The sequence below is a fragment of the Euprymna scolopes genome, chromosome 23 (assembly GCF_053919585.1).
Source record: "Euprymna scolopes isolate OS-2025 chromosome 23, ASM5391958v1, whole genome shotgun sequence".
NCBI lineage: Eukaryota > Metazoa > Mollusca > Cephalopoda > Sepiida > Sepiolidae > Euprymna > Euprymna scolopes.
In genome coordinates this window covers 56,616,563-56,632,866 of record NC_136504.1, presented here as the reverse complement: position 1 = coordinate 56,632,866, position 16,304 = coordinate 56,616,563, and the positions used below count along the sequence as shown (strand labels likewise).

Sequence of the window (16,304 nt, the reverse complement as noted above, 5' to 3'; positions counted from 1 at the left end):
AAGGTACTTGTGCAATATAGTACTCATATGAAAAAAAAAACGAATATCTTACCTGTGACGTACATAAGTTATTAAACTGTAAATCCCGTTAAATATTTGAGTAGTATAACTTACATCTAGAAAATAATGTGCTTCTTCACCATAGCACCTAGATAAAAAAAAACATTCTCACCCCCTGATGTACAAAACATTTAGCACAACAGAAAATTTCATAAAAGTATTGAGTTCTTTCATTTATAATAAATAATCTATTTTTCTAATAATAATTGAAATCATTAAAATAACCTTTTTGTGCCATAACAAATCAAAACAGTAAAATAATCTTTTTTTCGAAATAACAATTGACATAAATAAAATAATCTTTTTGTGTAATAACAATGGAAATCATTAAATAATCTTTTTGTACAACACCAATTGAAATCGTTAAAAATTCGTTCTGCGTAATAACAATTGACATCTGTAAAATAATCTTTTTCTGTAATAACAATAAAAATCGATAAAATATTTGTTTGTGTAACAACAATTGAAATCATTAAAATAATCTTTTTTGTAATAAATTTGATATCTTCGAAATAATCTTTTTTGTGTAATAGCAATTGAAATTATAAAAATATTTTTTTTTGTAATAAATTTGACATTTTTGAAAAAATCTCTTTTGTGTAATAAGAATTGAAATCATTAAAATAATCTTTTTGTGTAATAACAATTGAAATATTAAAATAATCTTTTTGTGTAATAACAATTGTAATAATTAAAATAATCTTTTTGTGTAATAACAATTGAATCATTAAAATAATTTTTTGTGTAATAACAATTGAAATCATTACTATAATGTATTTGTAATAAAGTTGAAATAATCATTGTTGTGTAATAACATATGAAATCATTAAAATAATCTTTTTGTACAATTACAATTGAAATATTTAAAATACTCTGTTTGTGTAATAACAATTGAAATCATTAAAATAATTTGTTTTTGTAATAAATTTGACATCTTTGAAATAATCTTTTTGTGTAATAACCATTAAAATCATTATACTAATCTTTTCGTGTAATAACAATTTCAATTATTAAAATATTTCTTTGTGTAATAAAATTTGAAATCATTAAAATAATCGTTTTGTGCAATAAGAATTGAATTTATTAAAATAATCTCTTTGCGTAATAACAATATAAATCATTCAAATAATATTTTTTGTGTAATAAAAAGTGAAATCATTAGAATAATCTTTCTGTAACATAATCGCTGAAAAAATACCAATAAACTTTTTGTGTAATAATAATTGAAATAATTAAAATTATCTTTTATCAAGACCAATTGAAATCATTAAAATAATCTTTTTGTAGTGAATTTGAAATCTTTAAAACACGCTTTCTGTGTAATAATAATAAAAATCATTAAAATAATCTTTTTGTATAATAACAATTGAAATCATAAAATAATTTTTTTGTAATAAATTTGAAATCTTTGAAAAAAGCTTTTTGTGTAATAACAATTGAAATCATTAAAAGAATCTTTTTGTTTAATAACAATTGAAATCATTAAAATAATCTTTGTGTAATAACAATTGAAATAATTAAACTTATCTTTTTGTGTAATAACAATTTAAATCATTAAAATGATCTTTTTTTGCAAGACCAAATGAAATAATTAAAATAATCTTTTATTCTAATAACAATTGAAATCATTAAAATAATCTTTTTGTGTATTAACAATTGAAATCATTAAAATAATTTGTTTTGTAATAAATTTGACATCTTTAAAATACTTTCTTCTGAGTAATAACAATTGAAAGCATTACAATAATCTTTTTGTAAAATAACAATTGAAATCATTAAAATAATCGTTTTGTTTAATAACAATTGAAATTATAAAAATAATCTTTTTGTGTAATAACAATTGAAATCTTTAAAATAATCTTTTTGTGTAATAACAATTGAAATCATTAAAATAATCTTTTTGGGTAATAATTTTAAAATCTTTGAAATAATTTTTCTTTGTGTAATAACAATTGAAATCAGTACAATATTATTTTTGTACAATAACAATTGAACTATTCCTATTGTGTAATATTTTTGCATAATAAAAATTGCATTATTATTCATATTGTGTAATATTTTTGCATAATAAAAATTGAAATCATTAAAATAATCGTTTTATGCAAAAACAATTGAAATCATTACAATACTTTTTTGTAATAACAATTTAAATCATAAAAATAATCTTTTTGTACAATAACATTTGAAATCGTAAAAAAACATCTTTTCGTGTAATAACAATTGAAATCATTAAAATTATCCGTTTTTGTAATAAAAATTGAAATCATAAAATAATCTTTTTTTGAAATAACAATTTAAATCATTACAACAATCTTTTTGTGTAAAACAATTGAAATCATTAAGATAATATTTTTTGTAATAACAATTTAAATCATTAAAACAATCTTTTTGTGTAAAAACAATTGAAATCATTAAAACAATCTTTTTGTGTAAAAAAAAGTGAAATCATTAGAATAATCTTTTTGTGTAATAAGAATTAAAATAATTACAATAATCTTTTTGTTTAATAACAATTGAAATCATTAAAATAATATTTTTGTTTAATTAAAAGTTAAATCATTAAAATAATCTTTTTGTGTAATAACAATTGAAATTATTACAATAATCTTTTTGAACAATAACTATTGAAATCATTAAAATAATATTTTTGTGTAATAAAAAGTGAAATCATTAGAATAATCTTTTTGTGTAATAAGAATTAAAATAATTACAATAATCTTTTTGTTTAATAACAATTGAAATCATTAAAATAATATTTTTGTTTAATTAAAAGTTAAATCATTAAAATAATCTTTTTGTGTAATAACAAATGTAAATTATTACAATAATCTTTTTGAACAATAACAATTGAATCATTATAATAATCTTTTTGTGTAATAAAATTGGAATCATTACAATAATCTTTTTGTAATTAACAATTGAAATCATTAAAAGAATTTAGTTGTGTAATAACAATTGAAATTATTACAATAATCTTTTTGTTTAATAATAATTGAAATCATTACAATAATTTGTTTTTGTAATAAATTTGACATCTTTGAAATAATCCCTTCTGTGTAAAAACAATTTAAATCATTACAATAATCTTTTTGTATATTAATAATTTAAATCATTACAATAATCTTTTTGTATATTAATAATTGAAATCATTAAAATAATCTTTTTTTGTGCAATAATAACTGAAATCATTAAAATAATCTTTTTGTGTAATAACAATTGAAATCATTGAAATTATCTCTTTGTGTAATTAAAATTGAAAGCATTAAAATAATCTTTTTTGTAAAAACAATTGAAATCATTAACATAATTTTTTGTAGTAAATTTGGAATATTTGAAACAATCTTTTTGGGTAATAACAATTGAAATCGTTAAAATAATCTTTTTCTGTATTAACAATTGAAATCAATGAAATAACCTTTTTGTTTAATAACAATTTGAAATCATTCCAAAGATCTTTTTGTACAATAACTATTGAAATCATTAGCATAATCTTTTTGTATAATAACATTAGAAATCACTAAAATAATCATTTTCTGTAATAACAATTTAAATCATTAAAATAATTTGTATTTGTAATAAATTTGACATCTTTAAGATAATCTCTTCTGTGTAATAACAATTGAAAGCACGAAAATAATCTTTTTGTGCAATAATAACTGAAATCATTAAAATAATATTTTTGTACAATAACAATTGAAATCATTAAAATACTATTTTTGTGTAATAACAATTGAAATCCTTAAAATAATTTTTTGTAATAAATTTGAAATCTTTCAAAAATCTTTTTTTTTATTACAATTGAAATCAGTAAAATAAACTTTTTTTAATAACAATTGAAATTATTAAATAATTTGTTTTTGTAATAAATTTGACATATTTGGAACAATCGTTTTTTTGTAATAATAATTGAAATCATTAAAATATTTTTTGTTTAATAACAATTGAAATCATTAAAATAATCTTTTTGTGTAATTACTATTGAAATCATTAAAATAATCTTTTTGTGTAATAACAATTGAATCATTGAAATAATCTTTTTGTACAATAAGAGCTGAAATAACTAATATTAAATCTGTTTGTTTAATATCAATTGAAATCATTCAAATTATCTTTTTGTGTAATAATAAATCATTAAAATAAATTGTTTGTAATAATTTTTGTTAAATAACAATCGAAATCATTAAAACAATCGTTTTCTGCAGTGACAATTAGAATCATTAAAACAATCTTTTTTGGAAGAACAATTAAAATCAGTAAAATAATCTTTTTGTACCATAATAATCGAAATCAGTAAAATAACCTTTTTTTGTAATAACAACTGAAATCATTAAAATAATCTTTTTGTGTAATAAAAATTGAACTGATTAAAATAATCTTTTTTTGCAATAACAATTGAAATCATTAACATGATCTTTTTGTGTAATGAAAAGTGAACTCATTAAAATAATCTTTTTTTAGCAATAAAAATTGAAATCATTAACATGATCTTTTTGTGTAATGAAAAGTGAACTCATTAAAATAATCTTTTTGTGCAATAACAATTGAAATCAGTCAAATAACTTTTTTGTGTAATAGCAACTAAAATAATTAAAATGATCTTTTTGTGTAATAACAATTGAAATTCTTAAAATAATCTTTTTGCGTTTTAACAATTGAAATTATTAAAATAATCTTTTTGTGTCAGAACAATTGAAATCATTAAAACGATCGTTTTGGGTAATAACAATTGAAATAATTAAAATAACCTTTTTGCGTGATAATTTAAATCATTAAAAATTTTTTTTCGTACATTTACAATTGAATTGATTAAAACAATCTTTTTGTGTAAAAACAATTGAAATCATTAAAAAATCTTTTTGTGTAATAAAAAGTGAAAACATTAGAATGATCTTTTTGTGTAATAACAATTGAAATCATTAAATAATCTTTTTGTGAAAGACCAATTGAAATAATTAAAAGAATCTGTTTGTTTAATAACAGTTGAAATCATTACATTAATCTTTCTGTGTAATAACAATTGAAATCATTAAAATAACTTTTTTTGTAATAAATTTGACATCTCTTAAATAATCTCTTCTGAGTAATAACAATTGAAATAATTAAAATAATCTTTTTCTGCAATAAGAATTGAAATCATTAAAATAATCTTTTTGTGTAATAACAATTGACATCATTAATAATCTTTTTGTGTAATAACAATTGAAATTATTAAAATAATTTTTATTTGTTATAAATTTGACATCTTTTAAATAATCTCTTCTGTGTAATTACAATTGAAATCATTAAAAGAATCTTTTTCTGCAATAAGAATTGAAATCATTAAAATAATCTTTTTGTGTAATAACAATTGAAATCATTAAAATAATCTTTTTGTGCAATAACAATTGAAATCAGTAAAATAATATTTTTATGTAATAAAAATTGAAATCATTAAAAAAATCTTTTTATGTAATAACATTAGAAATCATTAACATTATTTTTTGTGTAATTACAATTGAAATCATTAAAAAATCTTTTTGTGTAATTACAATTGAAATCATTAAAATAATCTTTTTGTGTAATAACAATTGAAATCACAAAAATAATCTGTTTGTATAATAACAATTGAAATCACTAAAATAATCTATTCGTGTAAAAACAATTGAAGTCGTTAAAATAATCCTTTTGTGTAATAAGAATTGCAACTATTAAAATAATCTTTTTGTGCAATAACAATTGAAATCATTAAAATAATCTTTTTGTGTGATAATAATTGTAATCATTAACATTATTTTTTTTGTAATAACAATTGAAATGATTAAAATAATCTTTTTGTGTAATAACATTAGAAATCATTAACATTATTTTTTGTGTAATAACATTAGAAATCATTAACATTATTTTTTGTGTAATAACAATTGAAATGATTAAAATAATCTTTTTGTGTAATAACATTAGAAATCATTAACATTATTTTTTGTGTAATAACAATTGAAATGATTAAAATAATCTTTTTGTGTAATAACATTAGAAATCATTAACATTATTTTTTGTGTAATAACATTAGAAATCATTAACATTATTTTTTGTGTAATAACATTAGAAATCATTAACATTATTTTTTGTGTAATAACAATTGAAATGATTAAAATAATCTTTTTGTGTAATAACATTAGAAATCATTAACATTATTTTTTGTGTAATAACAATTGAAATGATTAAAATAATCTTTTTGTGTAATAACATTAGAAATCATTAACATTATTTTTTGTGTAATAACATTAGAAATCATTAACATTATTTTTTGTGTAATAACATTAGAAATCATTAACATTATTTTTTGTGTAATAACAATTGAAATGATTAAAATAATCTTTTTGTGTAATAACATTAGAAATCATTAACATTATCTTTTTGTGTAATAACAATTGAAATCATTAAAATAATCTTTTTGTGTAATAACAATTGAAGTCATTAAAATAATCTTTTTGTGTAATAACAATTGAAATCATTAACATTATTTTTTGTGTAATAACATTAGAAATCATTAACATTATTTTTTGTGTAATAACAATTGAAATGATTAAAATAATCTTTTTGTGTAATAACATTAGGAATAATTAACATTATTTTTTGTGTAATAACAATTGAAATGATTAAAATAATCTTTTTGTGTAATAACATTAGAAATCATTAACATTATTTTTGGTGTAATAACAATTGAAATCATTAAAATAATCTTTTTGTGTAATAACATTAGAAATCATTAACATTATTTTTTGTGTAATAACAATTGAAATCATTAAAATAATCTTTTTGTGTAATAACAATTGAAATCATTAATATAATCTTTTTGGGTAATAACATTAGAAATCATTAAAATAATCTTTTTGTGTAATAACATTAGAAATCATTAACATTATTTTTTGTGTAATAACAATTGAAATCATTAAAATAATCTTTTTGTGTAATAACATTAGAAATCATTAAAATAATCTTTTTGTGTAATAACAATTGAAATCATTAAAATAATCTTTTTGTGTAATAACAATTGAAATCATTAAAATAATCTTTTTGTGTAATAACAATTGAAATGATTAAAATAATCTTTTTGTGTAATAACAATTGAAATTATTAAAATAATCTTTTTGGGTAATAACAATTGAAATCATTAAAATAATCTTTTTGTGTAATAACAATTGAAATCATTAAAATAATCTTTTTGTGTAATAACAATTGAAGTCATTAAAATAATCTTTTTGTGTAATAACATTAGAAATCATTAACATTATTTTTTGTGTAATAACAATTGAAATCATTAAAATAATCTTTTTGTGTGATAACATTAGAAATCATTAACATTATTTTTTGTGTAATAACATTAGAAATCATTAAAATAATCTTTTTGTGTAATAACAATTGAAATGATTAAAATAATCTTTTTGTGTAATAACAATTGAAATCATTAAAATAATCTTTTTGTGTAATAACAATTGAAATCATTAAAATAATCTTTTTGTGTGATAACATTAGAAATCATTAACATTATTTTTTGTGTAATAACATTAGAAATCATTAACATTATTTTTTGTGTAATAACATTAGAAATCATTAACATTATTTTTTGTGTAATAACATTAGAAATCATTAACATTATTTTTTGTGTAATAACAATTGAAATCATTTAAATAATCTTTTTGTGTAATAACATTAGAAATCATTAACATTATTTTTTGTGTAATAACAACTGAAATCATTAAAATAATCTTTTTGTGTAATAACATTAGAAATCATTAACATTATTTTTTGTGTAATAACATTAGAAATCATTAACATTATTTTTTGTGTAATAACAATGTAAATCATTAAAATAATCTTTTTGTGTAATAACATTAGAAATCATTAACATTATTTTTTGTGTAATAACATTAGAAATCATTAACATTATTTTTTGTGTAATAACATTACAATCATAAACATTATTTTTTGTGTAATAACATTAGAAATCATTAACATTATTTTTTGTGTAATAACAATGTAAATCATTAAAATAATATTTTTGTGTAATAACATTAGAAATCATTAACATTATTTTTTGTGTAATAACATTAGAAATCATTAACATTATTTTTTGTGTAATAACATTAGAAATCATTAACATTATTTTTTGTGTAATAACATTAGAAATCATTAACATTATTTTTTGTGTAATAACAATTGAAATGATTAAAATAATCTTTTTGTGTAATAACATTAGAAATCATTAACATTATTTTTGGTGTAATAACAATTGAAATGATTAAAATAATCTTTTTGGGTAATAACAATTGAAATCATTAAAATAATCTTTTTGTGTAATAACATTAGAAATCATTAACATTATTTTTTGTGTAATAACAATTGAAATGATTAAAATAATCTTTTTGGGTAATAACAATTGAAATGATTAAAATAATCTTTTTGTGTAATAACATTAGAAATCATTAACATTATTTTTTGTGTAATAACAATTGAAATGATTAAAATAATCTTTTTGTGTAATAACATTAGAAATCATTAACATTATTTTTTGTGTAATAACAATTGAAATGATTAAAATAATCTTTTTGTGTAATAACAATTGAAATCATTAAAATAATCTTTTTGGGTAATAAAAATGTAAATCATTAATATAATCTTTTTGTGTAATAACAATTGAAGTCATTAAAATAATCTTTTTGTGTAATAACAATTGAAATCATTAAAATAATCTTTTTGTGTAATAACATTAGAAATCATTAACATTATTTTTTGTGTAATAACAATTGAAATGATTAAAATAATCTTTTTGTGTAATAACAATTGAAATCATTAAAATAATCTTTTTGTGTAATAACAATTGAAATCATTAAAATAATCTTTTTGTGTAATAACAATTGAAATGATTAAAATAATCTTTTTGTGTAATAACATTAGAAATCATTAACATTATTTTTTGTGTAATAACATTAGAAATCATTAAAATAATCTTTTTGTGTAATAACAATTGAAATGATTAAAATAATCTTTTTGTGTAATAACAATTGAAATCATTAAAATAATCTTTTTGTGTAATAACAATTGAAATCATTAAAATAATCTTTTTGTGTAATAACATTAGAAATCATTAACATTATTTTTTGTGTAATAACAATTGAAATGATTAAAATAATCTTTTTGTGTAATAACAATTGAAATCATTAAAATAATCTTTTTGTGTAATAACATTAGAAATCATTAACATTATTTTTTGTGTAATAACAATTGAAATCATTAAAATAATCTTTTTGTGTAATAACAATTGAAGTCATTAAAATAATCTTTTTGTGTAATAGCATTAGAAATCATTAACATTATTTTTTGTGTAATAACAATTGAAATGATTAAAATAATCTTTTTGGGGAATAACAATTGAAATCATTAAATAAATCTTTTTGGGTAATAAAAATGTAAATCATTAATATAATCTTTTTGTGTAATAACATTAGAAATCATTAACATTATTTTTTGTGTAATAACAATTGAAGTCATTAAAATAATCTTTTTGTGTAATAACATTAGAAATCATTAACATTATCTTTTTGTGTAATAACAATTGAAATCATTAAAATAATCTTTTTGTGTAATAACATTAGAAATCATTAACATTATTTTTTGTGTAATAACAATTGAGATGATTAAAATAATCTTTTTGGGTAATAACAATTGAAATCATTAAAATAATCTTTTTGTGTAATAACAATTGAAATCATTAAAATAATCTTTTTGTGTAATAACATTAGAAATCATTAACATTATTTTTTGTGTAATAACAATTGAAGTCATTAAAATAATCTATTTGTGTAATAACATTAGAAATCATTAACATTATTTTTTGTGTAATAACAATTGAAATCATTAAAATAATCTTTTTGGGTAATAACAATTGAAATCATTAAAATAATCTTTTTGGGTAATAAAAATGTAAATCATTAATATAATCTTTTTGTGTAATAACAATTGAAGTCATTAAAATAATCTTTTTGTGTAATAACAATTGAAATCATTACCATTATTTTTTGTGTACTAACAATTGAAATCATTAAAATAACCTTTTTGGTAATAACAATTGAAATCATTAAAATAATCTTTTTGGGTAATAAAAATGTAAATCATTAAAATAATCTTTTTGGGTAATAAAAATGTAAATCATTAATATAATCTTTTTGTGTAATAACAATTGAAGTCATTAAAATAATCTTTTTGTGTAATAACATTAGAAATCATTTACATTATTTTTTGTGTAATAACAATTGAAATGATTAAAATAATCTTTTTGGGTAATAACAATTGAAATCATTAAAATAATCTTGTTGGGTAATAAAAATGTAAATCATTAATATAATCTTTTTGTGTAATAACAATTGAAGTCATTAAAATAATCTTTTTGTGTAATAACAATTGAAATCATTAACATTATTTTTTGTGTAATAACAATTGAAATCATTAAAATAACCTTTTTGGTAATAACAATTGAAATCATTAAAATAATCTTTTTGGGTAATAAAAATGTAAATCATTAAAATAATCTTTTTGGGTAATAAAAATGTAAATCATTAATATAATCTTTTTGTGTAATAACAATTGAAGTCATTAAAATAATCTTTTTGTGTAATAACAATTGAAATCATTAACATTATTTTTTGTGTAATAACAATTGAAATCATTAAAATAATCTTTTTGTGTAATAACATTAGAAATCATTAACATTATTTTTTGTGTAATAACAATTGAAATCATTAAAATAATCTTTTTGTGTAATAACATTAGAAATCATTAACATTATTTTTTGTGTAATAACAATTGAGATGATTAAAATAATCTTTTTGGGTAATAACAATTGAAATCATTAAAATAATCTTTTTGTGTAATAACAATTGAAATCATTAAAATAATCTTTTTGTGTAATAACATTAGAAATCATTAACATTATTTTTTGTGTAATAACAATTGAAATGATTAAAATAATCTTTTTGTGTAATAACATTAGAAATCATTAAAATAATCTTTTTGTGTAATAACAATTGAAATCATTAAAATAATCTTTTTGTGTAATAACAATTGAAATCATTAAAATAATCTTTTTGTGTAATAACAATTGAAATCATTAAAATAATCTTTTTGTGTAATAACAATGTAAATCATTAAAATAATCTTTTTGTGTAATAACAATTGAAATCATTAAAATAATCTTTTTGTGTAATAACATTAGAAATCATTAAAATAATCTTTTTGTGTAATAACAATTGAAATCATTAAAATAATCTTTTTGTGTAATAACATTAGAAATCATTAAAATAATCTTTTTGTGTAATAACAATTGAAATCATTAAAATAATCTTTTTGTGTAATAACAATTGAAATCATTAAAATAATCTTTTTGTGTAATAACATTAGAAATCATTAAAATAATCTTTTTGTGTAATAACAATTGAAATCATTAAAATAATCTTTTTGTGTAATAACATTAGAAATCATTAAAATAATCTTTTTGTGTAATAACAATTGAAATCATTAAAATAATCTTTTTGTGTAATAACAATTGAAATCATTAAAATAATCTTTTTGTGTAATAACAATTGAAATCATTAAAATAATCTTTTTGTGTAATAACAATTGAAATAATTAAAATAATCTTTTTGTGTAATAACAATTGAAATCATTAAAATAATCTTTTTGTGTAATAACATTAGAAATCATTAAAATAATCTTTTTGTGTAATAACAATTGAAATCATTAAAATAATCTTTTTGTGTAATAACAATTGAAATCATTAAAATAATCTTTTTGTGTAATAACATTAGAAATCATTAAAATAATCTTTTTGTGTAATAACAATTGAAATCATTAAAATAATCTTTTTGTGTAATAACAATAGAAATCATTAAAATAATCTTTTTGTGTAATAACAATTGAAATCATTAAAATAATCTTTTTGTGTAATAACAATTGAAATCATTAAAATAATCTTTTTGTGTAATAACAATTGAAATCATTAAAATAATCTTTTTGTGTAATAACAATTGAAATAATTAAAATAATCTTTTTGTGTAATAACAATAGAAATCATTAAAATAATCTTTTTGTGTAATAACATTAGAAATCATTAAAATAATCTTTTTGTGTAATAACAATTGAAATCATTAAAATAATCTTTTTGTGTAATAACAATTGAAATCATTAAAATAATCTTTTTGTGTAATAACAATTGAAATCATTAAAATAATCTTTTTGTGTAATAACAATTGAAATCATTAAAATAATCTTTTTGTGTAATAACATTAGAAATCATTAAAATAATCTTTTTGTGTAATAACAATTGAAATAATTAAAATAATCTTTTTGTGTAATAACAATTGAAATCATTAAAATAATCTTTTTGTGTAATAACATTAGAAATCATTAAAATAATCTTTTTGTGTAATAACAATTGAAATAATTAAAATAATCTTTTTGGGTAATAACAATTGAAATCATTAAAATAATCTTTTTGTGTAATAACATTAGAAATCATTAAAATAATCTTTTTGTGTAATAACAATTGAAATCATTAAAATAATCTTTTTGTGTAATAACATTAGAAATCATTAAAATAATCTTTTTGTGTAATAACAATTGAAATCATTAAAATAATCTTTTTGTGTAATAACATTAGAAATCATTAAAATAATCTTTTTGTGTAATAACAATTGAAATCATTAAAATAATCTTTTTGTGTAATAACATTAGAAATCATTAAAATAATCTTTTTGTGTAATAACAATTGAAATCATTAAAATAATCTTTTTGTGTAATAACATTAGAAATCATTAAAATAATCTTTTTGTGTAATAACAATTGAAATCATTAAAATAATCTTTTTGTGTAATAACAATTGAAATCATTAAAATAATCTTTTTGTGTAATAACAATTGAAATCATTAAAATAATCTTTTTGTGTAATAACATTAGAAATCATTAAAATAATCTTTTTGTGTAATAACAATTGAAATCATTAAAATAATCTTTTTGTGTAATAACAATTGAAATCATTAAAATAATCTTTTTGTGTAATAACATTAGAAATCATTAAAATAATCTTTTTGTGTAATAACAATTGAAATCATTAAAATAATCTTTTTGTGTAATAACATTAGAAATCATTAAAATAATCTTTTTGTGTAATAACATTAGAAATCATTAAAATAATCTTTTTGTGTAATAACAATTGAAATCATTAAAATAATCTTTTTGTGTAATAACAATTGAAATCATTAAAATAATCTTTTTGTGTAATAACATTAGAAATCATTAAAATAATCTTTTTGTGTAATAACAATTGAAATCATTAAAATAATCTTTTTGGGTAATAACAATTGAAGTCATTAAAATAATCTTTTTGTGTAATAACAATTGAAATCATTAAAATACCCTTTTTATGTAATAATAATTGAGATCATTAAAAGATTCTTTTTGTTTAATAATAATTGAAATCATTAAAAAATTATTTCGTGTAATAATAATTGAAATCGTTAAAACGATCTATTTTTGTGTAATTATATATGAAATCATTAAAATAATTCTTTTATAAAATAATTGAAATCCTTAAAATAATCAATGCTTGCGTAATAATAATTGTAATATTTTAAAATAATCTATTCTTTTGTAATCATACTTTAAATCATTTATAATAATTTTTTGTGTAATAATAATTGAAATGTAGTAAAATCATATAGTCGTTCGTAATAATTTTGCAAATCATGAAAATAATGTATTTCTGTATAATAATTATTCAAATCATTTAAAGGAATCCATTTTTCGTAATTGTTCTGGGGTAACTGACACCCCTATTCCTGTCTTCACATGGACTCTCCCATCGCTGTGAAAGGCAGCCATCCTGGACTCTCTAATCAGAGATTCCATGCCAGCCTAATTGTTGACACGACTTTACAGACTCTCCTGTTTGATATTGTGAACCCCTAAAATAAGGCCACAACAGTAATAGTAATTGAAAATCATTGAAATAATCCGTTCAAGTGTTAATATACTTGAAATTATTTAAATTATCTATCATTGTGTAATAATAATTTAGATCTGTTAAAAAAATTAATTTTTTCGTATTCATAATTGAAAATATTTAAAATAATCTTGTTTTGTGTAATTATAATTGAAATGCTTAAAATAATCTATTTGTGTGCAATCATAATTGAAATAATTTAAACTAATTTTTATTTGTGTAATATTAATTTAAATGTAATTATTGTGAAATAATAATTGCAATTCTTGAAAAAAAATCCTTATTATTACAGGTGGATACGATCTCTCTCTCTTTCGGAACCTCGTTTAATAGGATCGATTCATTTCGGGGATGGGTATCTATATTACATTAAATATTTAATTCTATTAAATAGAATAAAGAGAAACACATCAAAACCGGCCACCGTTTCATAGAAAAAATGACTTAAGAGACTTAGATAATATCAAAGTAAATAAAACCTGATGACTTTGAATTACAGCTATTTTAATTATTATTTTTTGTTATTTGTACAGACACCATTGTGCCATGCTATTTCAACCCGTGCAAGAATGGTGGGTCATGCCATCCTTACAAAACGACTTACATTTGTAACTGCAAAAGTGGATATGCAGGAAAGAATTGCGAACTGAGTAAGTACTTTGTCGGTTCTTTCTGATAAAATTAATATACATTAAATTAAAATAATCTTCGATTTTAACGTTTGTTGTTTTTATTTTACATGGAGGTCACCACTTACCAAGGCCCATATGCCATTCGGGGATAAGGATTATTGCGTGTACAGTAATCAATCGGATAATGTAATATTCGTTAGTATTGGAGATTTGATAAGAGTCATTACTTAAGGGGGCGATTCATCAGGAATTTGTTTATGTTGGACTTGAACACATCCAAGTTGAAGTCAGGTGGGAAACAGGCAAGCGGTAGAGAGTTCCACAGGCGTATAGATCTAAGAAAGAAGCTTTGTTCATGAAATCTACGTTTTGATTTAGGCACAGAATGGAGGTTTGCTATCTGTCTGTCTGAAATCGGACTCCACTATTATTTATATTATTAATGAAAATTCCGTAAATGTGGAGATATGGTATTCGTCTGAAGCCGAAACTATACTACTACTATGTTCAACACTGAATTAAGTTTAGTTTACTTCAGACGAATCTTTCAATACTTAATTCAAAATGTTTACTATAGTATATTTTCCGTGGTCATAAAACTATCTTTCGTGGTATTATCTTTTTGGTCCCTTAACAAAAGGAGTGTGGACCTGTCAATCCATCCTTCTCCGTTCGTCTGTTCGTCCGTTCGTCTGTCCGCAATTTTCTCAATAACTACGCCTGGGAATTTATGGAAATTTTTTGCAAAACATTAAACATGATATGAGTAAAAAAGTAACAGAACGGATTTTCCGGGAACGATCCGGTTGCCCTACCTAGTGGTGCCTTTCGGGTTAAAATGACTAAAATTTACACTTTTGTGCTTATTAAAATAATTTATGGCTTGGATTTTATAAAACTTTCTAAAAAATTGTAACTAACTGATTTTTATATAATTTGTTTTTCTATACTTCGCGACACCTCTTGAGTGTGCCCCATGTACTCTTTTATGGCTAATAAAAACACTCAATTTTTGGGACTATTGTCCAAAATTGCATGCGTATGTCTATTTAGCAGTTTTGCATGGTGCTGAACTCAAATTTAAATATGTTAAGGCCTTGGGGACTTTTTGGACTTGATGAGGGAGGAGGCAAATGATGGACTTAGTCATCCCTTTTTTTTGCATGGTACAGACCTCAAATTTACATATATTAAGACCTAAAACTGCACGGTTGTTCATGTTTACCAGGATTTCACATCCTCTGGAGACTTTTAGGACTAAATCGGGAGGGGGGAATGCTGAACTTAGTCATTTTTTATGCCTCGTTCACTGTGCACTCATGGGGGACAATGCATGCTTCTATTGTTTTCCTTATGAGTAATATAGTGAATCATCGGTGATACTTAACAGATACACAAACTTGTTGCTGGCTTTTAGATGCCTCCCCCTCTCATGTCTACAAGCCAGAAGGATATTTGTCTTTTAAAGACTGCTATTTCTTCATCTCAATTTCAGCCAAATATTGTTAGCAATAGAATCCAAACCTTGAACATGTAGCTACACCACAATAGGACCGATAGCCATTAAGATGTGTCAGTCT

General features: G+C 19.8%; 1 protein-coding gene across 1 annotated transcript in view; it reads left to right on the top strand.

The window, feature by feature from the left end:
- The window catches only part of LOC145245910 (matrilin-1-like), a 114,052-nt gene that overhangs the window by 33,098 nt on the left and 64,650 nt on the right, over positions 1 to 16,304 (top strand). Inside the window, exon 5 of the mRNA XM_080107653.1 lies at positions 14,626 to 14,742. Coding sequence (XP_079963779.1) covers positions 14,626 to 14,742 — 117 coding nt within the window. The remainder of the gene's footprint in view (positions 1 to 14,625; positions 14,743 to 16,304) is intronic.